The following is a 27,746-nucleotide window of genomic DNA, read 5'->3' on the forward strand; positions in this document are numbered from 1 at the left end:
GCACGTAGGCACACAGGAAGAGAATTAAAGATCCCCCCCCCTTTCCCCTTCCATCCACTCCAACCACCCTCTTTATTGCTCTCTGTCTGCTCCTCTCCCCTCCTCCTGTGACAGATGAGAGGGGCCCCCGGCCTCCTGACTGGCTCCGGCCCTTCTGACTGGCAGCTCGTGGGCCCGCCCCACCATCCCTCTGTGCACGTGGATCAGTCTGTGCTGCTATGAGAGCCCCAGCATCAGAGAGTAGAGTGGAAACAGGAAGAGGAGGCGAGGGGGGAAAGAAAGGAGACAGAGAGGAGAGGATCGGGTGAGACAAGGTGGCGAGGAGTGAAAGAAAGGGAGGAAAAAGGGGAGAGAAGGGCTGCCTGGACCAAAGACCCTGAAGGAAAAAAAAAAAAAAAAAACTACAGAAAAAAAAAAAACCCAAGAGAGGTAAATGAGGAATGAGGAGGAGGAACTTGATGTGCTTATTTTATGGTGGTGAATGGAAATCTACTGCATGCATTGTGTGTTGGGGTAGAAGCGTGTGTGTGTGTGTGTCGGTCTGTCTGTGTGTGTTTTTCTATTGTTTCCATCTCAGTTCTCGGATCGTTCGGGGTGTTTTATGTTGTGCCCTGTCAATGATTTGTCTCTCGGTGACTGTACTGCAGTGTACGTCTGCAGACTGCTGCACATCCATGCATGAAGCTTACACACACACACACACACACACACGCAAAAACACACCAACACGCTCACGTGCAGACCCACACTGAGAGGAGGAATGTGAAATGATGAATGTAGTGAAGGAAAACTGTTGCGGTTACACTTGTGGTTCGATTTTTTTTTCTTTTTTCTTTTTTTTTTTTTTTTTTTTTTGCAAACCGGAACATCGAGCTGTTGAATGCGAGTTTGTGTTTGTGTACAAACTGGAGTAGGAAGAGCAAGGATTAGATCCTAATTTAGAATAACGAGGAAAGTGTCTCATGTTGCACAGGTCTCCCAACAACGTTCTTCAAACGGATTTTGCTGCTTCCAGCAGAAATGTCACATTTAGATGGTTGCCATGCTCACCCAGGAGGTCAAAGGTAAGGCGACTGCCGCCAGGATCAACCTGTTTTATATATATTTATGCCTTCAGTTGATTACCGGCTTTGATAACCACCTGGACAGCCATTTCTAGGTTACCATTCACCACGCAGACCAGCTGTGCATCTCACACACACACACACTCACACCCACACACATGCCGTCTCTCTCTCTCACGTGCACACACAGTCTTTCGTCACACCTGCCAGCATGCTTTACAGTCTTTGTTCCCCCCCAAAAAGCTGCACATTTTGTATTCTTTGCAACTACAACACAACACACGCGCACACACACACACTTGCAACAAACCCCTCTCTGGTGTTTCTGACCTTGCCTTGGTACATTCCAGCACCCCCTCGGAGGGGCTGAGCTTTATGGAGCGTATGCCGGCAGAAGCTGCTGTTAACTGGAAAAGGGAGAAGGGGGGGGGGATACAAGCAGGGGGCTGTAATGCAAGCAAGCAGGCAAGCAGAGATTTTATTTTTAGAAAAAAAAACAAAAAAAAACTAAATGATTGATATTCGGCTCGTACTGTACGTTTGCTATGTGAGCATTTGAGCCCGGCTCATGTCTGCGTCTGGTTGGAACTGTGAATGTAGCCAGCGAGGCTATAGGGGAGGTGGCGCTGCTGGTGTTGGTAGGGGGGGTCCAGTCGGCGTCCAGTCTGCCTGTATACCTTGTTGCTTCCGCTCGGTCTGATCTCTGCCTGTCCTCTCCTTGCTAAGAAACCACCGGAGGCAAATATGGTGTGTTTGTGTGTGTGTGTGGCAGACCTTCCTTCCCTTTTATGGTATACGAGCATGATCCACTGCATAAAACACGCATGCACACGCTGCAAAAGATGCACATCTGCAGGGGTTTTGCTGCAGCTAGCTTAGATTATGCATGATTGTGGTGTTTCTAATGTCATTCTGCTTAAAAATGAAAGCTTAGCTCTCCACGTTCTTTGAATATTGCTGCTCACCTATCAGTCATCGCCTTGGGCAGGCTACAGGCATCAAAGCTAGACTCAGGGTTTTAAAAGTTATGATTTCATAAACACAAAGATTTTCCATCATATCTACTGTAAAGATCACAAAGAAACCCCTAGAGTGCCCTCGGTTTTCCCCAACTTCATGAAGAGTAGATGGTTTCCCCTCCCCCACGTCGTTGGATGCTGTTGGTCAGCTGGCTTCCATAAGAGTCCAGTACTTTTGATCGCTTGCAAGGAAACTTGAAAAAACTTGGCTCTGTCAGTAATAATGCAGTGCCAGTTAATAGCAAATAGTTCTAATTCAGTTGAAGTAGGTCGCATAGATAAATTCAAATTGACATTTAAATTCCAGCCTAGATATAATGCAGTACACTTAAATTCAGTTCATAATGTCAGCTGAGGAAAAAGAACTAAGTCTATATGAGGGTACCCAGCTGACTGCATTGAGTTGGTGACTTTGCAGCAATCCCTCTTTCTGAACTTGCTGGTTAATGCTTCCAAACGCAGGCATCGTTGGGAAACGAAAGACGCTTAAAAACTAAAACATAACGCTTAAAAGCTACAGCTGTGAAACTAATAGGTATGTGTTTGCTGAAGTGTTTGTGTTTATATATTATAAAAATAACAATAAGTAAATCTGATTGGTACAAGTATGGCAACAAGAGATGCAGAAATCAATCGACCAGACATCAGAATCGGCCAATTTTTCCTTGATCAGCTCTAATTGGCGATTCCATTAAATGGGTGCTTTGTAGCATTTTTACATCCTGCGTGCGGTACATTACAGTACAGTACAGTGTAAATCAAAATATCATGCACGAGATACAGTGCTGTAGATGGCTACATACTGAAAAATCAGGTTTTTCCTTTCCTGTCCATTAAATTGCTTATAAGAACTCCCACCTTTAGAGGTCTGTCAATGAAGCAATGTAATGTCGTTGATTCAAGTCTACTCAAAGAACGTGCGACACATTTTTCTCCTCTGCGTGGTAGAATCCTTATACTGATGTCACGCTGTCGTTCATCAGCCTTTCGTTTGAGTTGGAAGACATGATGCCCACATCACCTACCTTAAAATTTAACCCTGCAGCATATTCCAGGCAGTGCACTTCACTGCTCATGGACAGAATCAATGCAACTCCTGCACAGGGATCGCAGCAGTGAGCCGTAATATAATCCAAAATTACTTAATTTCATGCTGTGTTATCCAGATAGTTTACTCACCTCCAGGCACCAGATGCTTGAAAATGAAAGTGAAACTGAATGCCTCCCAAACTTACTGTCTGATAGACTTGGGTAGTCAATACTTGACCACTTGTCCCCAGGTGATCCGGAAATATGAAAAGTCAAATACTTAACAGAAAAGTAATGAACCGGGTCACGGTGTAGCAGAATACTGTGAATTCAACACCACCGATCTCCACGTACATGCCCTGTTCAGAATGGGCATGACAGAACTTGCTGACCCATACAGTCCTATTAATTTCCTTCATTCGCCTCTTTGCAACCCATGTCATATGGGTTTGTTTTTAATGCAAGCACACAAGGCAAGATAGGGAACAGTGTGACAGCAGCTTAGGAAGAAAAGGGAAATATGAGTCAGGTTAGACCGCAAAGAAAATCCAAATTGGTACTGATAAGGGAAAACTTGATCGGCACATCCGTTCTGTACTTGAACTAACAGATTATTCTAGAAGCATTCTACAGATAATTGGGGGTTTCCTATTTAAAATAAAGCAATTGGATAATATTACATATTTTTCTTTGTGTTTTTGAGGGAATACTCTGAAACTGTGCTATGTTTATGCAAAGCACTTTCATATCAGCCTATCCCTTATAAGTACTGCTGTGCAAATGCGAGGAATAAAAAAAAAAGCTGAAGCTGAAGTTTAAAAACCCCACAGACGGTCTCCTGCCCCCACCGTCGACACAACCTCTCCTTTCTCTGTCAAAAATCGCACACAAACGCAAACACTCCCCTCCTCGCTGGAGGCCTTCCTCCCAGCTCTGGACTAAATGATATCATCGGTTGCCAGGGATACAGGGGCACAGCGTGCCGAGAGAAGGGAGGGTGGAGACACAGGCAGAGCCGTTCGCGTTGCCAGAAAGAGAAAGCAGGAGGCTGGGGATATTGGGTATCAAGATAAAAAGAGGGAGCCTTGTTGAAACAAGTAGTAAAGCAGAAATGCTGTGCCATCAGGAGGAAAGGCAGGTAGTAAAAAAAAAAATAAATTGCCTGGACGCCCTCCAAAGGTTGCTTATTTTTTTCTTTCTTTGCCCTGCAGGGTCACATATGTTAAAGTGTACATGTTGTTGGGATGACTTAGATAGGAATAAAACAGGAAGGGAGTTACAGGTGTACCCAAGGGACTCCCTTTGATTTGAAACAATAAAACCTTCCTGTAATGTACATCTGTGCACCAACTGTCTATGGTATTTCCTACAGCTTCTTACTATTTGTGTTTGTGTGCTTTTCTTTTTTTTCTCTCTTTCTCCCCCCCTACAAGCTCGCAGCTATTTAAAGGGATCTGAAGCCGCACTGGTCTGGAGTCTTTCTAATCCTGTCCTGAAAGCAACATCAACATTTGGACCTGAAAGTCTTGTCTCTCGGAGGTCACTGTAAGGTAGGACTGCCTCACACAAGCACCCTGATGTTTAGAGTTCAAATAAATGCTTCCTATTTACACTCAGCAAACAGGAAGCGTGCGGCTAGCAAGTGTTTGGTGACAACATGGGAGGGAGGAAGCCTAGGCCTTTTGCGTGAAACAAAAGGTGTTTCTGCAGTGCACTCCTACGGGGTGAAACTGTTTGTCCTGCACATTCTTTCCTAAAGGTTGCCTCACCGTGAAGGAGAGCGTTTACCCAACAGCAACTTCACCCATTTTGCACATGAGATCATTTGGCCTGAAGGCCGGATTCCAGATGTCTTGAATTAACCCCGGCGCATATGGCTTTAATATTGGACGCACAGAGCTGCTGTTGTGCGGAGTCGAGCTTAAGCTGCCGACTGACGGCTCCACGGACGGCGCGGCAAATAAAAGTGTGTGTACCGGCGTGCGGCGACGGGGCGGGCTGGCGACAGATGGTCGGTCTGCTGCTGGTGCAGCTAAGCAGCTCTGGGTCCCAGGCTCGCAGTTGCTTGCGAGTCTTTGTCTCAAAGTGCCGCAAAACTGCTCACACAGTTTCGCAAGTAAAAATGGCATGCGTTCAGCTCACAGCCACCTTCTTTGTGGCCGGGACAGCTGGATGTTGAAGTGAATCGCCCGTCGTCTTGAAAGTCCTGCAGCTGGGATTTCGATCCGTGGATGCTGTGTTTAGAAAAGGCCAAACCAAAATGCTGGTTTCTGGATCAGCAGATTGTAGGTTGTGTGTGGGTAACATCACAATCGCAAAGGACTCCTTGAGTGTGATATTTGGGTTGATGCTATATTTTAAGTGTCATGCATTCATTCTCCGGACATCTGGGATGTATTTGACTAGTTGGACGGGTGCCAAGTGTCCCTGAGCGCCACATTGTATGTATAGGTAAAGCAGCTCAAATGCTACAGGTTTGATAGGGTGAAGTGGGGATGTTATGTAAAGATAAAGGAAGAAAATTGTCCAGAGGATGTAGATTAATTGCAATCTAAATTGTAATTGCAGTTTTCAGCTCAGGAGAAGCATCTGCACAAACATGACACTGTCACCACGCAAGGTCTGAACGTCTCACAGGACACTGTCCAGACCATTATTGTAAATATGCGGAAATTATATGGTTCACCTGCAAACCTACAAAGACATGGCTGTCCGCCTCAACCAACATGCAAAAATGTTAATACTGCATCTCACTGTTCCCACTGTGGCGGCAGCATCATCCCCCATCGAACAAGAATGAACAATCTGATCAGCGTTAATGGGGAAAAATGTTATTGGCCTAGTTACCAAGTTACCAAAAAAGGTAACTGGACCCAAAACATCAAGCCAGGGAGACAATGGAATAATGTGTTAGAATGGTTCAATCAAAGTCCCGACCTAAATCCAATTGACTGCAATGCGATTTAAAAACTTCATAATCCTATCTGAAGTCAGTTTGCGTTGCTAAGTGAAGAGGATTGGACAAAGGGAGAGTCTCTTGATTTGCAAAGCCGGTGGAGACATACGCCTGAAGTCTTGAGTGAATGCAAGTGCGTTTAACACTTATTAGAGTTTTCTGAACTCTAATAAGTGTTCAGAAAACACTTATTAGAGTGTTTTCTGAACACTCTAATGCTGAATATTGTACAATTTCCTTTCCACTTCATAGTTGCGCGCTACTCGTGCATAAAAATGTGCAAAAGTTCTACAATTTGCTAACCGCCTTTTCGGAAGAGTATTTGTGGCCTCGTCTTACTACATGTTCACAAAATAAGCTCTGCATGCAAATATTGACTCATTGTGTTTTCTCCTTCTTTCTGAACGTACATCTGAATCGAGCAATCGACCCAAAAAAAGCCCGAAGCAACGGGCAAGAAGAAGCGTCTGGCTTCTGTTGCTCTGGCAACGGGTTGGGCTATTGCTTGCTTAATTTCATTCAGCGCTCACAGAAAGGTTAACACAGTGGAGCAGCTGCATCAGTCACACCACAAGCAAACCTGTGGAGCGAAAACATGTAGTACAACTGAACGCGCCGTGAGGGAAGTGGTGAAACGTTCTTCATGTGTGTTATAAATAGCCACGGGGGAGCATCTGCATACAGAGGTGCAGCCTTATCACAACATCAGCAGTGTGATTCTCAGCACAAGACTTCCTCATGGAAAAAAAAAAAAACTGTCTGTCTCATTTAAACAACAATATTGAGTCCATTAAAGTGCAAAAACTGGGTAAATTAAAAAAAGGGACAGAAAGAAGCTGAAATAGCAGCCAGTCTTAACACCTGTGTGTGTGTGTGTGTGTACATTAGTGGTTTCTAGGCAGCGAAAGAGCTCACTGTGTCACAGGAAATAGGTATACTTAAATCAGTTTGCAAGACAGGAAGTACAGATCCACAGAATTAGCAGCTGATTAAAAGTAGTGAAACTGAACGGCCTGGATGAACCCAAACATAGGTTGTCTCCCGCAGCATCTCCATTTTCCTTCTTTGCCCTTAAAGTGAGGTTGCCATGGAGCGTGTCTTGTTTTTTTTTTCTTTCTCTGAATGGCCACCGGCTGTGGTGACTGCCGGGCGCCGCTGATTAGAGAAAGCCCGAGTTCACAGCGGTGCTGCTGTTGCTCGCTGGTGATATGACCGCTGCACAGATACAGAGCAGCTGAAAATACAGCATGAGAAAGACGCAAGAACAAAAACCCCCGTTGGTGTGCATCGGTCACAGCAGCACATGATGAGACTTGAAGCGTAAAGTTCTGTGTCTTTTAAATGACGGGCCCTGAGGAGATGTTTCCTGAGTGATTCTCTCTCGTGTGTGTGTTTTTGTTTGCAGACCGTCTCTTGCGCTCACGTGGGAAGTGGAGAGACCGCTACACACCGACCAAGACTGGTAACTGCGGAACATTTGTTCTTGTTTCAGCTGTCTCAAAAATACATGCAGGGCAAAAAAAAAAATGTTTTTTTTTTTCACTGCAGCACCGTACACATATTTCATGGTAATCCTGGTAAAAAAAAAAAAAAAAAGTGTCAAAAGTTATTAAATAAATGTTTCAGTGCAGTTACATAATCTTGGATTAAAAAAAAAACGTTATTATTATTTAGTGAGACAAAACTCCAGAATTAGAAACTAATTGTTTTTATCAGAGTCACTGGTGATAAAATTCTTGACTCCCCAGCTGTTGATACTTTGTCCGTTCTCCTCCTGCCAATATGACAACATTTAGTTTTCCACTATAAACACAAGGTCAGAGTTTACACAGAGAGACATAATTAACCATTCCTCTCTCAACAATGTGTCTAGATCATCCAGATAATGTTTGCAGCTTAACCCTGAGGGTTTTTTTTTTTTTAATAGGATAAAGGCCTGGAAACTAAGCTAGCCATAGAAGAAGGATATTTGTTATTTAAAATGCCCTCATATTTCAAAACATTTGTGACTCTATATGGTGCAATAAGGTCCCCATGACCTTTGGAAAAGAAACAAGGCCTCGGTATCACAGATCCGTCACTGTACTCAATAGGAAGAATAAGGTGTTTTCTCCTGAGTTTGTTGTGTTTCAAACAAGACCCAGCTGTAAAAGTTCAGTCTTCCACACTTTTCCAGTAGAGTTTTGTAAACCTTACAAGGACAGAAGAGGCCCTGTTTGTTTGTTTGTTTGATTGTTTGTTAAAATGGAGATTTGTCGACCTCCAAGATGCCACTCTTTGCTGCAGCTTTGAAGATTTTCATTTACCAGGGTTCCTTTACCACCCTGGTCACTGTGTGTTCTGCTGAGGTAAACTCGGTTCCTTGTTCAGCCTGGTGCACGGCAGTTAACAGAAATGTTATATTTACACCCCTGGGAAACAACAGAAATGTTACTGCAGTTAGTATCTCACAGTGAAAATCTTGCTGCAGTTCTCTAGCAGCAAAGTTTAGAGGGTTTTTTTAAATCATCCTTTTATAGGAATAGATCAGTTTACCTTTTTTCACAGACCCAGTTATTTAAAAATACTGTAAAGTCGAGATTCCAGACGACTGAACACAATTTTGTGCAACTTGAATGGATCGTCCCGTTCATCACCAAGAACAAATTAAGAAATTAGTTGCAATTAAATGTTTTTTGCACATCTTTAACAGTAGTGTTAGTAATTGTTCAGGCTGCTGTATCTCTAAACACTCAGTTCAATTCAGTTCAATTCAAAAACACTTTGTTGATCCCAAAAGGAAATAAAATATTGTTGTAACTTTTATTAACTTAGGGCTCTTAAAAGACCTGTTGCAGATTGTGACCGCCGTGGGCAGGAAGAATCTCCTGTAGCGGTCTGTATTACAGCGAAGTTGAAGAAACCTCTGACTGAATTCGGCAACATCTGTCCTGCAGGCTGCATGTATCACCCGGCGGAGCTCTACTCTGGCCGCAACACATGGGACCCCTACCCAGCTGGAGGGCCTAACAGAGGACAATGGGCGCCTGTCAACGGTCGCCCCTGGAGCCACCCACAAAGGTCAGCTGCACAACACTTGCACGAAATGGTTATGTTTTAACATTTTATCCTTGAATCAATAAGTTTATAGATACAGTATGCAGTGTGCTAAAAGGTACCTAGCAAATGTGTGTGTTTAAAGGTGCGACAGGTCGGTCTCAGCAGACAAACCTACGGAAACTGATATCCACTCACAAGTGAAGAAGTGAGATTCTGTGCGTTGCATGTGAATTGCCATGGTGTCGCACACCACTCTTCTGGATTATGCTGCTGTGGTTCTGCTAATTTCAAAACGTCTAAAAAGACTAAAATGCAAGCGAGCACAAACCGTTTCCTCACAGCAGCCGCACCATGTCATCGCAAAACAAGGTGTCCTTGTTGAGCTTATTCAGAATGTATTTACTATTGACACTTTGTCACTGCTGCATGAACTGAATGATAGCGGTAGATTACTGTGGAAACATTTACTGTATTTAACAAAGACTCTTGTCTCCAGTGTGTTTGAAATTGCCTTCTTCACACTTGATAAAGACCACACCATAACTTTCATATTCCCCCAAGATTAAGGGTTAAACAGGGCCTTCCTGTAGGGATAACACTCCTCATTATGTATAATAGTGCATGACAATTTCCCGACTTTATTTGAGCATGCTTAACACTTCCAAAGCGTCATTGTCTGTAATGTTTTTCACAATGTTAGTGGAGGTTACTCACCTGCTTAAACAAAAGAATAAGTCATGCAGCTGCAAAGAACAATCAATGATCTCCAAAAAAAAAAAAACACACCTAAAAATACAGAAACCACCATGCTGTGTCCCTGGCACATAGAGATAAGTATATGCTTACTGTGGCTACTAGGGTGAAGAGACAGAGAGAAGTGCGCTCATCTTCATCTTGTTGCTAGGAGTGGAGGAAATTATGAGGTGTTCAGGTGCAGTTGGAATGCAAAATATATTTAGCAAGCTATCAACGGGAAGCCCTGGCATCATATTTAGCAATGAGGATGATGGAGAATAAGCTCAAGGAGAAACTTGTGAAGTTGTCATGATTAAAAAAAGGAGTCACAGCTATACTAATTTAAAAAAAAAAAGTTGAAGCTTGAAAGACTTTGTTGAACGTCTAATTGGAAGAAAGCAGTAGGGGTTTCCAGTACTGAAAGCGCAGTAGCGTCATGCTTGCCTTCTCAATGAAGTTAGGTGTTCAGCATTCTCAACAATCCAGCGATCGCCTGAAAGCCTCGGAAATCCTGGAGGTCGTAGGTCAGTTTCGAGTGGGATCAAGCTCAAAATCAGAGAACACCTTTAATATTGGAATCAAAATGAAACTAATTGAACCATAAATTAAATCAATATAATATAAGGAATATAAGTTCAGCGAAATCTTCAAGCTGGACCATCTGACAGAGGGACATTCAATGGAAATCAGTCTAGGGTGTACAAGGGTGCATTTATATTTTGTTGTTCAAAATGTTCATTAATTCACAATGTTCCCTTTAAGTAAATACACAAAGAAAGGCAAAGGTAAAAGGTGAGGGAATTGTGAGAAAACCATTACTGTGCTGTACAACACCATGCTTTTAATGTGTTGTACTGCATGCTTATTTTGTATATTCGTACATAAATTATCTTCTTTTCTGTCTCACATGTCATCATGCAACATGAATCTTTAATTCAACACCTATCTGTTCTTAGTCTGTGTTTATGACTTCGTCTGCTACTTGCTCAGAAGTATATCAACATGGAGACACCATTAAATGTTTGGATTTGCCTTTTGGATTGCATGGAAATACCCAGGCAAGGTTTGGATAGCTGTGCTGATTGAAAGGGAGCCAAGAGCAACCCTCATTGTCACAGTGTCACCGTTGCTTTAAAAGTTAAAAAGTACGAATTCAGAGTAAATAGAAGCTGATGATGGGATGCATTTTACCTGAACCAGCATTCAAGGCCAATTTTAGATAAGTACCACTTCAACGTGGCTGACTCATTAACTGAAACTCTGATGAGCATATTCAGGGAAATCTCTCATTCCGGCAGCAGCTGTGATAATAAACTCGATGTCATGTTCAAAAGGCAGAATTGATGAAGGAGACGGTAGCATCGTCAACTGGCTGCTGCATCAGTAAAAAGAAGCTGAGGTGGAAACTGGCAAATATAGTGAGAGCTATGGAGTGTTTCTTTAAGACGTTCAGTGGGATCACTGTGTCAACGGAAGTATCCTTTGATGCATTCATTTAAGGTACTGTACCTTTAAAAACTGAACTTAAAGACTGTTGTTTTGATCTGACAAGCCAATTCAACAAACCAGAACTCTAATTTGTCGAATATGTCTATGTGATTGTAAATTCATTGCAAAGCCACAAAAAATTACTACGTTTTTTGGGTCTAGTTTCTAGTGCAAATGACTTGGTACATTTGCACAATAAAAAAAAGAGAGTAAACAGAAGGCAGGAGTGGCCTATGTAAAGATCTGTTTAAAAAGGAAGGTCTTCAGATGCTTTTTAAACTATATCCAGCGTCTAGACAGTAAGGACAGGAGAAGGGCATTTCACAGAAAGGGTGCTACACTGTAAAAAGGATCCCCCCCCCCCATAAAACAAGTTTTTGGAACCACACAATACAACTGCAATGTATTTTGATTGATAGGTTGTAAAGCTGTTAAAGGTTATATTAGTCTTAAGAGGGGCATAACCATAAACAGCTTTAATAGTCAATGTCAGAAATGCAAAGGAAGTTTTAAAATTCACCTTTTTCAAGTAAGCTAAGTCGCTATACTATGATTGATTTTCTGTGTTTTCACTCTACAGATACCAAGAAGAACGTAACCAGTCACATCATTCACTATCAAGTCATCTGTATAACAGGTGAGTGAAACAATGTATCAATAACTCCACTGATGAATATTGATGATAATGGAGTGGTGTGTATCTTACAAAAGCTTAATGATGAGGCAGCTTTTTCCTTTTTTGTAATCAACAGTTGAAAATGCAATGCCAACATCTGGTTTGAACTCACATTTATGTAGCAGAACTGTAAAATAACTATCTGCCACTTGTTGACTTCAGCTCTGTTTGGTTGTTTTTTCTTAGGGGGAACAGAACAGTCAACCATGTCCAGGATAAGGGCATCTCAAAGGGCCATAGACATCCGCAAAGAATTTGGGATGGTAAAGAGCAGCAATTTGAGGCCCAGAGCTGGCATCACAACTCTTCACGCTTATTCCCCAACCAAAGCGGTAACAGTTATCTAACTGGCCCTGGACAACGCTATGTCGACTGGCAGAACAATGTCAGCAACAATCTGGTGAGCACCGACGACTGGGGAAAGCCTTGTTTTGTATTTACACTTCTTTTCCTATTTCTGTTAGCAAGGGCATCCTCGCTTGAATCGCGGCAGCAGAGAGTTGCAGTCCCCGATGGATAGATGGGGTGCGTCAGACCACCACAGAGGCTTCACAGGCAGAATGGCCAACAACAGGCATGGACCTTGGAAACGTCCCACCCTTCACCAACGGAGAGAGCAGCTGCCTCATCACAGTCCACCCCCTCAGCACCATCTATCTTCAAGGAATGGATGTCCGGCTAAAAGGAAAAGGGACTCTGACCCAGATCAAGTAATGAGAACAAACTTTTTTTGTTGACTAATGTCTCCCATTCATGAGTTCCTTTATTTATGAGAAACATTACCCCCTATTGGTGAAATCCAGTATTGTATGACAGGGGAAATTATGTCTCTTTGTACAGTCATCTCATCTTGGATTGAGGCATTTATCTCCACCTCCTCATGCCCCATCATCGCCTAGCCACTACCGTTGCAACCAAGATGACAGAGCGGGTCCCTGCCATCGCTCTGAACACAGGACCTCAGCATCTCATCAACAGGTAAACCAGCTCAGTCAAGAAAAAAAAATACAACTAAACCTAGAACTAGTGCCACTGAAATCGAGTACCTTTTCTGAAACGCTCTAGGAAACCTCTGAACCGCGAACGGGAGGCCATGGCGCTGGTGACTCGGAACCTCCCAACCAGAGTCTCATCAGCAGACCACCACATTATGGTAACAAAGGGAAGGTCGAAGGGAAAATCTCAGTTTCACCAGCAGACCACACCCGTGTGCCTTACAGCCAGCAAAATCATCACTACCACCATCAGCGGCACACAAGCCACCAGAAAGTTCCACAGCACAACAAACCACCACGCCCCCTAGAGGAAAAGGACTTGCAGAGCCATCATCACAAGCAAAGCACAGTAAGAGATAAACATTTAAAATCCACCTTACAGTTCTGAGAATGTAGCGCATAATTTACTCAGTAATTAACGTGGAATCTGAACGTTTACGTTTCAGGAACAGAAGCGGTCTCATTCAAGGTTCAATTCAAGGGATTCAACCCTGTGCAAAAATTCTGCTGCAGAGTTTTCCCCCAGTTCGACCCCTCTCTGCAGTCCTAAAGATGGTCGTTCCACTTCCAGCAGTCCTGGAGCTCCCTCCAGTCCCTCCTCATTCGCCGTGTCCAGTTGCAGGAGAGATTCAGCAGACATTCACCCACGCCTTCCGACTCTCAGTGAACAGCAGAAGTCTCTAGCAGGCCCCGGTCACGTCCAGAGACCTAGCCTGACATCCACATGCCATACGTCTGACTCTGGCTCAAAATCCAGGTTTTCAGACCCCAAACACAGGAAAACCTCAGTCTGTTCACGACAATCTCCTGTTGCCAGGCCGAGGACGAGCAAGCCCGAGAAGGGGCTGGAGGAGCTCAGAAAAACTGAGATCAAACGGAAGGATAAGCTTATTAAAAAACAGAAAATGAGTGATTTTGCAAATGGAAATAACGAGGAAAGGAAAAGAAGGAAGAAAAAAGAAGAGAAAAGCGTAGATGAAAGGAATAGGAAGAGAGATAAAGCAATTAAGAAAGACAGAAAATTGCGCTTGAAATTAAAAAAAATGAAGAAGGAAAAGCTTTCTTCCGTCGATGCTTTCTCCTGTCCAGGAGAGGCCAAACTGGACGAAATGGAGACGCCATCTTTGTCAGGAATTAATCAAAGCCAGTCACTCCGAAGACACAAAACCCGGAAAAGAGGTGAACAGGTCAAAAGAACATTGGACAAGCCAACCACTTCCAATGCCAACGCTACTTCCCAGTCCCCAACTTCAAAGTCCAAGCAAATCCCTAAAGGGAGCAGCATTCCCACAGAGCTACCAGTAAATAAACACCCCATAGAATCTATAGCCGACCCTGAAAGTCTCCATCAGAGCAGCAATGTTACATTGCATTCAGGAGATGGAACAAATATCAACTCTGGTAAAACATTCCTTTCAATCTTCCATAAAGCCTCAACACCTCTCAGTACCACGTGCTCGGCTGGGTCAGACCAGGTGGTCCATGGCAAAGACGAGAAGAAGGTGGGAGTTCTCAATGCGCCAGACCTTCAGCCTGAGGCTGTGCTGGGAAATCTCAGTGACACGGGAGAAAACCATGCAAACACTCCTCCTGTGCTCAGTTGGCAGGGCTCCCCCGTTTCGGATTTTGAAGAAGATGAGGAAGAGCTGAAAAAGGGCGTAATCAGTAGACCGGTTCTCCAGCCCAGTCCCACTCAGTGCTTATCTCCTCTCCCTGCAGATAGTGAAAGCACTGGCGAACCGGATGGCTACTCTCTCAACAGCCCAACTGAGTTCTGCGAGCCACCTCATGCAGTCGAAGAAGATATTGAAGAAGACAAAGAAGAGCAGGAGAATACAAGTAGGAAAGAAACGGGCTTGCTCCTTAATGACTTTGATCAACATAAAGCAGGTTTGGATGATGTCTTCAAGAGCCTGGCCACCTTCCTTGAAGGCCAGAGAGCATCATGTCGCGGGGGTCCTTTTGGTGGGGCCACTTCAAGAGGGGTAAAGCATTCATCATCTCTCACAGTGGCACCCCAGATTCACTGTGATGAGAATCCGAATCTTTGCCATAAATCATCCCCCACAGCCTTCTTGGAGCCTAATAGTCCTGATTCTACCTCAGACTCACTTTTGAAATCCCAAAGTCTGCCATTTCGAAAAGATTCAGCCCCTCATCCCAAGGCGCAGGAGAATCAGGAAGAAACTGAGAGTTGTTCAGATGATAACGGGGTGGGAAAGAATAAAGAGAACCTTCTGGAGCGAACGGATTCCTCACTTCTGGAGGGATCGTTGAGTGCGGAACTGAGAGTGACCACAACTCATACTGCCTCTTTCACTGGTGTCATTACCGTCTCCACCAAGGACAGGAGAGAAAACAGGAAAGAATCCAAGCGGACTGCTACAAAAAGGAAGAGAAAGCATAAAGATGGCGGAAGAGAGGACATCGTAAAGATAAAGGTCAAAAAAGATAGCCAATGCAAAACTAAAGCTAATCCTTCAAAGGATGCGCACAAGAGGGGTATTTCATCCTCTGTATCCGTCATCTCCAAAAGCTCCACCAGACCTCTTGCAGACAGCATGAAGGGCCAGATTCCTCAGGAAAATCAAACGCCATATGGTAAAGACATCAAGAGAGTCAAACTGGACACTGGGGACGCTGATGTGAAGGTGGAGGTTGGTATGTTAGGAAAGAAGATAACCCCAGATACCAACACCTCAAACACAGGAACCTCAGCTGCAAGAATCAAAGCATCACGTCAGTCAGGTGCTATCACACCAGCAAGCAAATCTCCCTTCTCCAAAGGTCCAGTGGATCCCTTGAAACTGAAAGCATTGTCCATGGGCTTGTCCAAGGAGCTGAAGGTCGTGCTGATTAAAATGGACAGTGCCGGGAGACAAACGTTTAACATATCGGAGCTGGAGGAACCCAGGATCCCAATGTCGAAGCTCAGCATCGACAACACAGCAGCTGAAGTGGTCAGAGCATGCAGGTGAGTGGTTTCACAAAGATCTAAATGTGCTGTTGACAATTTCCCATCGCTGTCACTTGTGGATATCTGATGTTCTACTGTGCTTACTTTAGGGGAGATAGAGTGAAGGGGAAATTCAAGGAGTCATTCCTGCTTCCCTTGTTCTGTGTCAAACCCAAAATTGCCATTGACACCCCCATTCCACGGGAAAAGCTCAACCCACCCACACCAAGCATCTATGTGAGTGCTCAGTAATGCCTTGTGGCATTGTCTTCTTCGACTCCAGAAATTGAAGGAAAAATGTAGGACCCACAAGCATGTTGTTTGAGTTAAACGCAGCCTTGGAATAGCTATGCTTTTTCGTTTCATGTTTTCTGTCACTCAGTGTTGGATTTTGAGTTGACTCATTCTTTGGTCAGGTTTAGGAATCACACATATTGTTTTAGCCTTCACTTTTTAGCTGTGATAAAGTACAAAAGTGTCCCCGTTAGGTCTAGAAAATAACTCTGTTGAAAACATGTCATGATGCACAAAAACACACTTTTAATTGTTTACATGTGTGGTTTCCAGCATTTATAGTTGTACTCTTTTGCTTCTGCAGTTGGAGAGCAAGAGGGATGCCTTCTCTCCAGTTCTGCTTCAGTTCTGCACAGATTCCAAAAATGCTGTAACTGTCATCCGGGGCTTGGCCGGCTCCCTCCGCCTTAGTAAGTTTCAGCTCATGCTCTGTTGCATTCCATTCTTTTTAAGTTGTAATTCAACAAGTACAGATTGATGGGAGATACTGCAGGCTTAAAACTCAGTAGTTTGAGGATTACTATTGCTTGAATATTTGTGTATCTTTGGTAATTAACCATGTTTTCCCCCCCCCACCCCTCTATTTGTTTTCTGTAAGATCTCGGTCTGTTCTCCACCAAGTCGCTGGTGGAGGCCAATTCAGACCACGCCGTGGAAGTGAGAACTCAGGTTCAACAGCCTGCTGATGAGAACTGGAACCTAAATGGCTCTGCACAAACCTGGCCCTGTGAAAGCAGTCGATCGCACACCACCATTGCCAAATATGCCCAGTACCAGGCCTCCAGTTTCCAAGAGAGCCTGGAGGTAGATATTGTCTTCTGTAGTATTAAGCTGTTATTTCAGTACAGTTAGAAAAACATGCTCAGCTACTGTGCTGAGCATGTAGGAGTTTAAAAAGTTACCAGTGAGTTTTCTTGATTTTAAAAGCCAGTCCTTGTCTTTCTGAGAGTGTGGCAACAGTTGCGACAAGTCTTCCTAAGCAAGCATATGCTGCTGCATATGATAAACAAGCCAGAAGGAGATTTCCCTCTTCTGTTATATATGTCATTTCTGTCCTTCCAAAGATATAACCCACGCTGACACCAGAGAGCTTAATTTTGGTCTCTTCTGAACCAAAATTTCAGTCTTTCGAAGTCTACATTTTCACTCAAAAGCCAAAATGGACATGTGTCCTCTGTAGAAGAGGGGAGCAAGATTTAAATTGCTGTATGATGTGGCCAATGGTTTCCTCGCGGACCGGTCCCAGTTGCCTTCGGACCTTTAACAGGTAGTTGTGGGCTTGTTCCTTACCCTTGCATGAGCTCCAGGCTGATGCTGATTGATGGTCATTTAACATTTTTCCATTGCAATTCTTGCCTTCACACCAAGGTTCTTGGTGATGGTCTTTTAGCCCATTCCAACCTTGCTTACCTCTACTGAAAGACCAGGAGTTGTACTTTTAATAGCTCGTTGGTGTTATCCATGGTGAACGGACGTTTAGAGTGAAGGAAAGTTAACCGTAGCCCATAATATACAGAATGAGGAGAATGTAAGAGTGAATAAAATCTGTGTGTCACTTAAGCACATAAAAAAACTGAGGAAGCCCCAGTTCTGCCGGGTTTTTAGTCGATCAAATAAGTTTTGGACTTTGTGACTGAATGTGAATCAATTGGTTACTTTTCTATAATTTTTTTTTTCAGGCTGATTTTCTGTTTCTACACGAAGCAACTATTAGATGCCGTTTGTTTAATTTAACATAGAAATAAGAAATTATGAGCCTGATTTAGTTAGAAACGTTGTTCCTCTGCAAAACAAACATTTTCAAGCTATTTGTGAAATCCTTCCCTAATCTCTAAGTCGTTTTTTGTTGATGTTATAAAGGAGGAGAAAGAAAGTGAGAATGAGGAGGAAGAAGAAGATAAGACATCAGACACATTAGCGACCACAAAAGCTGCCCTGACTTTACCCAGTAGTAAAGTCAGTCCCACTTCAATGACAAATAAAGCCAACTCCACTTCTTCTAGTAAAGCCCAGTTGGCTAATTCCCCCAGCACTCCCAGGTAAGCAAACAGTTCTGGTCTGTCTGTATAAAGAAATCCCTGCTCAGCTGAGTAAACAGTCATCTCAGATTTCCCTATTCCTCCCCCCCTCCACCCACAGCCCAGAGCAGAAAACAGTGGGAAAGATCATTAAATTCGGGACCAACATTGATCTCTCTGACCCTAAAAGGTGAGGAAGAGTTTTCAAATCCAGCCAATCTCCTGGTGGATTGGTGCTACATCAAACTATTAACCGTGATTGCATATTTAAATCATTTCTAAACCAAGGTGGAAGCCCCAGCTGCAGGAGCTTCTGAAGCTCCCAGCTTTCATGCGAGTGGAATCCAGCAACAACATGCTCAGTCTCGTTGGTCACACCATCCTGGGGATGAACTCCGTGCAGCTGTACATGAAGGTTCCCGGCAGCCGAACTCCCGGTCAGTGTGTGTCAGACCTGAAAGTCAGTTCTGATTTTAACAGATGAATCAAGACATTCACTGATTGACTTGGACTTTTAATGCTTGACCGGCTCTAGCCGCTGTTTGAAAACTCAAAACATTGATCAGTGAATCCGATATACTGTATAACTCCACAAACAAATTGAAAGCAAAACTCCTCAGTGTGGAAGTTGTTGATGTGTGAAGAAGACTCAGCTGTTCAGTCTGTATCAACAATACAGATCAATTTATAGAAAGAACAAACAATGAAGGAAGCTTCAAGAAAAGAAAACGACTTTGGCTTACAAATGAATAAATAATTTTACAACCTACATGGTAAATCTGTTTTTTTTTTTTAAATATTAAAATGAGCAGATCTCCTATTTATTTTGAGCAGAACTTGCAAAAAGACGGCAAGGAAACATTAATGAGCTGTAACCCGCCTTGTAAAGGAGAAAAATGTGTCATTTTTAGTTGGGTTTCATTGATGCAAAGATAGAGCTTGCCTGTTGTTTCACAAGTCTTTTACTTGTTTATTAAGACGGCTACTTTTTAATTTTGTTTGCAAACTAGACAAAAATTACCTGCTGCATGTTTGTATTCACAAACTTGAAAGATAATTCATAATGTGCTTGAATCAAAATCGCCAGGTCAGAACCCTACGAAGCTATTGATTGAAAATTGGCCGCTGCATTTCTGGATTTTAGATATTATTACTGAGTCAATAAATGGCTTTTGCTTTTCACCAGGGCATCAAGAGAACAACAACTTCTGCTCTGTCAACATTAATATCGGGCCTGGAGATTGTGAGTGGTTTGCAGTACACGAGCACTACTGGGACGCCATAAACCAATTCTGCGACAAGTGAGTATAAAATTCAATCAGCAGATGCAGCAACACTATCAGAAGTCTAATTTTCTGTCTTGTTGACTTCTTCCCACAGACACGGAGTAGACTATCTTACGGGGTCCTGGTGGCCAGTGCTGGAGGATCTCTACAGCTCCAACATCCCTGTGTACCGCTTCATCCAGAGACCAGGAGATCTGGTGTGGATCAACGCCGGGACCGTTCACTGGGTTCAAGCCGTTGGCTGGTGCAACAACATAGCCTGGAATGTGGGACCGCTCAATGGTAATTTAAATTTTTGTTGTTTTTTTTAAGGAAGAATTTGCTAAACTTGATGATTCGGTTCATTTTTACCATCTTCTGTCCACTGCACAACGGCTAACATTGTTTTTTTTTTTGGGTCTTTGCAGCATACCAGTATCAGCTAGCTCTGGAGCGCTTTGAGTGGAACGAGGTGAAGAAAGTGAAGTCGATCGTGCCCATGATCCACGTTTCGTGGAACGTGGCTCGTACCCTCAAGATCACGGACAAGGACACCTACAAGATGATCAAGTAAAATGTTTGCCACTGTGGATCTATCTGGAGGTGGGTGAGCGTTTCTTCATCGTCCACTCCTTCTTTCTGCTCAGGCACTGCCTCATGCAGTCTATGAAGCACATCCAGATTCTGAGAGACCAGTTGGTGGCTGCAGGAAAGAAAATCTTTTACCAGAGCCGCATGAAGGATGAGCCCGCCTACTACTGCAACGAGTGTGATGTGAGTCCCTGTTGTAGTTGTTTCTTGTAAAGGGATAGCTGAAGGTTTTTGAAGTGATGTTCTGCTAAAAAAGTCATTTAAGTCTTACCTATGGTGTGGAACTTTCTTTGCATCTTCGGTTTGTATAAATTCATATTTTTTTAGTCTTTGAGGCTGACTGTCCATAACCAACAGTCCTAAAACAATGCTAATCTCAAACATGTCATCGGATTGACGCAAATGCTTTTTAATGAGCGTTCAAACCGTCGTCATGTTTGCATTAGACAACTCAAACTACTCTGTAACTACTCATTATGTGCATAGGAAAGGTTCCTGTGTGAAACTATCAAGTTATGAGAACTAACAAAGCCCAAATTCAGAAAATCATGATATATGGAAGTACAATTAATGAAGCACTTAAAGCAAACACAGGAGGAAAGTGATGTAAAGAAAGCAAGTCATGCAAGGGAATGTCAACAACCCGTGGCAATGAAATGAAGGATGGCAAGGGTTTAGCTGAACAGTGAAGCTTAAATTCGGGGGGAGGTTGATCACTGGAATGCAAAACAGGGGAGGATTTACTAACAGATTGCAGCTGTGGGAGAAAGTACGCAGTGAGGGGGGGTGAACTGAGGAGTTTGGCTCAGGAATGACACTAACTAAACATAAAACTCGAGACAGGCTGTAAGGAAACGCAAAAGCACTGGGAAAACAATGACCCAATACAAAAGAATAACACAAAAAAATAAAGGGACTGACTAGAGTCTATAAGGACCATGCCAGAAAGGTTGATCTGAAACCATAGCATGTCCCATGTTTCCGATCATCATATCTAACCTGATAAAAAAGTAGACTATGTAAAAAAAAAAAAAACAAATAAAATTATTATTATTATTATTATTATTATTATTATTAGTGAAAACTGTTTTACGAAATTTGACCATTTTTAGGTGGTGACCTTGAATAAAAAATATTTACAGTGTGTTCACAATGCATGTTCAACACATTGTTGACACGTTCCTTCCTAGCCCGGATTTCCAGGTAGACAGTCATTAGTTAGCATTAGCACAAACTGCAATGATGTTTTCAAGACTGGAGTTGTTTTAAGGTGGCACTGGTTTGGCGAGCTGATAGCTTTACAGAATACTGAACCACAAATACAGTATATCAACTATTGTCTCCACTACCAACTAATTAGTCAGCTTATGCAAAAGAAAGTAGTCTTAAGCCGGTACAAGTCTGCTTTGGCTTTGAACTAGCAATTAGCTGAAGGAGCAACGAAACAACCAACCAATATTGGTTATTTAGTTGCTCCCAGCAGTAAACCTGCTGGTTTATTATTCACATAAACCACCAGGATATTTCAGAATAGCCCTTTTTATGGTAGAAGTCTGCATTTTACTTGGTTCTTCACCAACTAGCTTTTAGCTTTAGCATCTGGGACCACTAATCTGGATTCATACCTGAGATATTAATGCCTCACTTTAACTATTCTTTGAATATTGTGCACATAGATATATATATATATATATAAGAAATACACCTGAGTGCCACTCCCGTCCCTGTGTAGGTGGAGGTGTTTAATCTGCTGTTAGTAACCAGTGAGAACAGCACTAAGAAGACCTACGTGGTGCACTGTGAGGACTGCGCTCGAGCTAAGAGCTCCTCTCTGGCGGGGGTGGTGGTGCTGGAACAGTATCGGATGGAGGAGCTGATGAAGATCTACGACAGTTTCATGCTGGTCAGTATATAAGAAAAAAAGGAAATAATGGAATTCCTCGTGACATTGATACAATCTCAGATAAGTATCATTGTCATGATATCGATACATTTCTGTGGTCATTTATAAATTTAATTACGACTGTCAAAAAAGTTGGCAAATGGAGATAGGACCACTTTGGAACAATGTTGTTCTAAACATTTGGATATTATCAGAGTTTCTTTCATAAATGCAGCTACGGGTTATGGGTCAATTCTGACCCGCCTGCAAACTTCAAACATAAACACAACTCTCATTTACTCGTCTTCAGTTTTGGCAGCAGCGTTACGCAAAATCTCCAGTGTGATCTTTCAGATCAGTGTTTTCTTTGGCCAACTAACAATTTCAATGTCCAACTGGAGTCTTGTTCCTTGTCATTCTCCAATCTCTCTCCCATCGTTTCCTGTCATGTCTCAGGATGCATAATGAAAGCATTGAATACCAGCCCGAAACAGTCTCAGCTGACAGCGATGCCATGATTATCAAACTTTCATAAAGCGCCAGTTCACGCTAATTGTCCACAGTGGTGGAGTACTGACATTCTGGGGCAAATCTCAAGAGTCGGCACAATGATTTTCATTTTGCCACTTTGCAGTAAACTCCAGGGAAATTTACCAGCGGTTATGTAAAGATATTGTTGCAACTAGGCACACTGCCAAAAATGAGAAACAGGATTTTTAAAATCAAGATAAAAATATTCCTTAGAAGCTAGAAAAAGGAATTTGCATTATATTCTCTATCCATCCATTCACTAATTAGTTACAAATTCTCTCAATTTCTAGTCGTCTCCTACATTTTTAAATCCCACACAATTCTTCTCATCAAAGCTTTCCACCACCTCAGATAAGACCGAAGACCTTTCAAATCCAGTCTGAGACAAAAATGAGCTTGTTAATGACTTGAAGGCAGTTGGGACTGCAGACACCAAGATGACCACTGGTAACAGCCTATCCTGTAATGAAGTGAAATCTTGCAGAGCCTTCAAGCTCCCTCTGGTTAAAAAGGCACATGTACCAGCCTGTCTTATTATCTGTTGGTTTCTATAAAGGAATCAGAAAATACCTGGGAGTGAGGGCCGTGATTAGTGGAGATCAGATTGAGCTTTTTGCCATCAACTTGACCCGCTGTGCTTGTAAGAAGAGAAACGCACCATCTCTGTTGTTAAGGACAGAAGCTGAAACAAAATATTTCAGTTCTTTCCGTTTTCCTGATAAAAGTGAATACAGATTTGGATGCATTGAGGGCCCAGTGCGTGCATATTGTGAAACGTTTGAGAACTTTCTTTCCTCAGCCAGATAAATAAGGACAGGTTAGGCCTCTTCATCAGGACGTTGACCCAAAACGTATCATCAGTGCAAATGATCTATTCCTGAAGAAGATACAAGTTAAATTCATGAAGCGGCAATGTCTTCTTCGCAATACTTTGAGTAAATGTTAAGGAATGTGCCTCTTACCCAGTGGTCACTGGAGGTAGGCATCAACCCTTCAAGGATAAGCAGCTATCAACAGTGGAAGAGCTCATTAGCAATCTGTAGGCAGCTGTGGCGACAGTAACTACAAACATAAACTGTAAAGGGGTCTTCTAGCATCCCAAAAGACACTGTCCAAGTAACAGAGGAGTGTGTAAAGAAGAGTCACATCAAAGTGCATCGTTTTAGCTGGTCATCAGAACTCGGTGAGGGAGAAAAGTCAGTAGAAAAAGCTGAAGTGTTACATCACCAAGAAGCAGCCAAGACAGCTAAAGGATTCACTAAGTTTCTGTAGAGAGAATTTGGTTAAAATTAGTTCTGAGATGTGTGCAAACCTGGTAATCAACTTTAAATACATGTTACTGATGTCCTGTCAACAAAGGTTTCTCCATCAAGTCATGTTTTACTTTGAAATCACAGGCTGACTTCGTTTGACGACATGCAAATCATTTTTGCAGCTTTAAAGCGACATCCTTTGTCTGAGTTGTTGCTTGATGTGGCATCTCTCTCCATATAAAGTGAGACAGAGACTCGTAATTTCACTGAAGTTAACCGACTTACGCAATCAGCAGTGGATCAAACTTTTTACCCGCTAATGCTCAACAAACAAATGTGTACCATTGCAGTTTGAAACACAATTCATGCAGAACAGTCTCTTGTCTTGGTTCTTCCATCTGACCTCTCGTCTTTCCTCTGTTCTCCCCCACTCAGACCCCTCCACCTCCGTCAAAGTGAGGCCTCCTCCGCGTCGCACGTCTCTCAGCCATAACCAAAACTCTAACGGCAGCACAAAAGTTGTCTCCAAGGTGGCCAGCTTCAGCAAACGCTCTCTCAATCAGCCAATCACGTTTACTCAGTATTGTTTACATTACACAATAAGGTATGGATATTCAGCCAATCCATCTCGAGCTCACCGTCTTCCCCATACCAGCTGCAGATTGGACGTGTGTTTTGAAATAGAATGACTAGACTGGTTCTTCTCACAAAAAGCATTTAACATAAGTAAAAAAACTAACAAAAAAAAAAAAAAAAGCAAACGGAAAAAAAACAAACAATGTGAGCACTGATACCACTGAAAATCAGGTTATGTATGTTCAACGGACACTGCTGTGATTCAAAAGCGTCTAGTAGCCGGTTCTGTGTAATGATTCAGGTACTTTTATGCAAATTCAGTAGAACTTTTGTACACCAATCTAGTTATTCTATGTGTCCATGAATTTGCTGTGATTCTATTGTACCAGCAGGGGAAGTAGCTGATTGTCATGTTCGGCATGGTCTTGGTTTCTGTTTTTTTTTGTTTAATTGTTTTGTTCCGGTATTCAGGTAAACTGATATTTGTAATTCTTGTCTGTAAACTCTTTGAGGTGCTATACCAATCCTATTTATTCTCATTAGATACTTAACAAAGTGTTACCAGCCTAGAAGTACACCACATTGGCCTTGTGAACTGTATTTAGAGGTAATTAGCTTATAAAACACACACAAATTAGGTTTTTACGTAAGTACTAGCTCAAATTTAAATTTTTTTCTCAGTTTCTCTAAAATACGGGTTTACTGGAGGACTAATATGGTTTCATTCTTAGTTGGAAATTGACTGTGTTGAGGAGGGGAAAAAATGTACTTTTTATTGTGTCCACTTTTTAACAAGTCTAGCAAAGATGATGGTTAACGTGATTTGTACAAAACATGCAGAGAAAACCGACGTACAGTTGTCATTTTTACTTTTGGAATGGGGAATTTAAGAGTCCCGGTTTTATACCTCTTTTGTTGAAATCTTATTGTTTGTAGGTAACAGAGAAAATAAAGAATTGTAAATTGTGAATGAACTTATGGGAGACACAGTGGTGTGCATAGACAGAGACAAAGAGCGGGAGGAGGGATGGGTATTAAACACTGATGTTTACGTCAGCGAAATGCAACATAAAATAGCATGTGCAAAGATATAAATAATCATAGTCTTCTAATGCAAAAACCAGTGATGCCAAACAGATGAACAGATCCTGTGTCTCCGTCCTAGTGCAATTCAGCTCCACACACTGCCAAAGGCTAGAACTGCGCCGATGTAATTATTTAATTAACGATAATTCACTGCTCTCTTTTGATCTAAAATTTCTGACTTCAAAAATTATTGCCATGCCATCAGTATCGGTTCGGAAAAATAGATGCGGATTTTTCTCCTCAAGCATCAGCTAAACGAGATGCAGACGATGCCAAATTAGACCTGGTGGTCAACAAATTCAGGATTTTGACCAAAGGAAGATTCTCCATACTAAATGACATCTGTTGTTGGGAAATGTTAATCTTTTTCTAACTTTGACAACTATAGTGAATAGTAAAAACAATGTCGCATTTCTCTTACACAGAAACGTGACAATCTCCTATTGGTAATCTCTAGATTAAGATTATTTTTTTTTATGCTTAATAATATTAGGATTTTGCTGATACCATGAGTTCCAACTCAATATTGCAGTTTCTCTGGTCAGTTTGTCTTGGCAGTGACAGATTTTTTTGACCCAACTTGCGTTTCCACTGAGCGACTTCAATGCAAATCTCCAACATGGGTCAGCTAGCCAAAAGATACTACGGTGTTCTGAAAACATGTTCCCTAAAACTTGTATGGCTTCATCGTTTGTTTCTCAAGATATGACCTAACACGTTCACTTGCTGTCTTCAACAAACCTCCCCTGCTGACGATGTTCTTTCGCGTCGCAGTTTGTTGACGTGCTAAGCTAACGTTAGCATACTTACTGTGTGTTTTTAAATGGGCCATGCCCAGGACATCCCTGTCAAAACTAGCTTATAAATATCAAAATAGTGCAGCTCATTATGACTTCAAGATAAAACACTACTTGTTTTATGAAAATAAAATGTAAATGCAACATCAGCAATCCTTCAGAGATATTTAAGCAAAACAGTTTCCACGGGAAACTCAATTTGCTGGTGCTATCTGACAGTGTTTGTACATGCGCTCAAGTGGTCAGTATTTTTTGCAAAGACCTAATTGTAGGATGATTGATTTACTCACGGAACTGGAACTATTATATTGAAATGGAGGTGTGGTATCACTGGCGTAAAAACGATTATAATGACTTGCCCACAAATGGCAAGCTTCAGGGCTCGGCTCTGGTCTCACCGGTCTGTGCACACCATTTTCTGTACATACTGTATCCGCTTCAGGTTTATTAAAACATGTGTAATTTTGTTCTCAATCAAAAAAAAAAAAAAGGCTTTTGTTGCTGTCATTTGTTTCAGTTTTCCTTTGTTGTCGTTGGTATATTCTAAATACACGCTGAAAGTATCCTGTTTCCTTCTAGTTTAAATTACTGCAATGGGAAAATTCGTCCCAACTTTTATACCTCTTTTTTGTTGTCAGTTATTCTGTTTATTTTTCTCTTTCTTTTTTTTTCTTTTTTGGATAATGGAGAAAATGATAAATTGTAAATGGTGACATTATTTATACTGTAAATGGTGGTTTGCTTATATATTTATTGCATATCAAAGGATACTTCACTTGATAAGGGGCTACAAGGTATTTTAAAAGCGTAGTATGGTCATAGTGTGTGGATAGGGGATGTGCAATCAGGGGGGCAGTTTAATATTCATGGTGCTAGACCCCTACTTGCCTCGGTGCCCCCTCATCAAACAGCATATATTGATGTATGGACATAAGATTCAGCTCAATTCAACCATCTGGTGCTTAGAACCATTTCAACACAGTTTACTAGAAATGGAATGATGTCTTTGTACTGTAACTAAGAGAACAATACAAGATTTTTTTTTTCTTTTGTACCTTTCTTCCATTGTATGAAATGCATAATCTCGTGTGGCATTAGTGGTTTTATGATAAGCATTAACTGTAGTTGTTAACTCTTGACACTTTTGCAGAGACTCTTAGGGATGTGACTTTTTATTGGCGTCGAGGTTCCTGGTGTCTTGTCCTCATTAGTACTATTTGGAGGATGTAACGATGCTCTTCTTTTCCCCTAACCCCCTTCTATTTTCACTTGATTGATTTATGCTGCACTCACTGTTTCCAAAAGAAGTCACTTAGAAGAAAAGCTGAGCCAGACCTGTCTTAATTCCTCTGTGATTTTTCTGTGACATACTGTATTGTTGTTCAAGAAATTAAAATGTTTTGATAAACCATGCAGCAGCGACTCTATGCATTTTGTCGCCGGTTACGTTCTTCCACCGAGTCACTTCTTGCTTTTTTAAAAAAGTGCTGATTATT

At 42.1% G+C, this 27,746-nt stretch overlaps 1 protein-coding gene across 2 annotated transcripts; it reads left to right on the forward strand.

Annotated features, from left to right (window-relative positions):
• The first annotated feature begins 226 nt into the window (after positions 1-226).
• LOC116728548 (lysine-specific demethylase 6B-like) lies at positions 227-27,665 on the forward strand. Of its 2 annotated transcripts, none has more exons than XM_032576753.1 (22): positions 227-429; positions 4,546-4,662; positions 7,474-7,530; positions 9,005-9,128; positions 11,911-11,967; positions 12,193-12,391; positions 12,471-12,716; positions 12,847-12,984; positions 13,072-13,350; positions 13,448-15,975; positions 16,068-16,194; positions 16,556-16,661; positions 16,850-17,055; positions 18,112-18,290; positions 18,391-18,459; positions 18,558-18,706; positions 19,456-19,570; positions 19,650-19,837; positions 19,963-20,104; positions 20,182-20,308; positions 21,858-22,028; positions 24,227-27,665. In XM_032576753.1, exons 4-22 carry the CDS (start codon positions 9,010-9,012, stop codon positions 24,248-24,250), a joined length of 5,169 nt encoding a protein of 1,722 aa, XP_032432644.1. In that variant the 5' UTR covers positions 227-429; positions 4,546-4,662; positions 7,474-7,530; positions 9,005-9,009; the 3' UTR covers positions 24,251-27,665. The 2 variants fall into 2 exon arrangements, with proteins under 2 accessions (XP_032432644.1, XP_032432646.1); XM_032576755.1 differs by lacking the exon at positions 227-429 and adding an exon at positions 780-1,064.
• The last annotated feature ends 81 nt before the right edge of the window (positions 27,666-27,746 follow it).

Source organism: Xiphophorus hellerii, chromosome 11 (genome assembly GCF_003331165.1).
Source record: "Xiphophorus hellerii strain 12219 chromosome 11, Xiphophorus_hellerii-4.1, whole genome shotgun sequence".
NCBI lineage: Eukaryota > Metazoa > Chordata > Actinopteri > Cyprinodontiformes > Poeciliidae > Xiphophorus > Xiphophorus hellerii.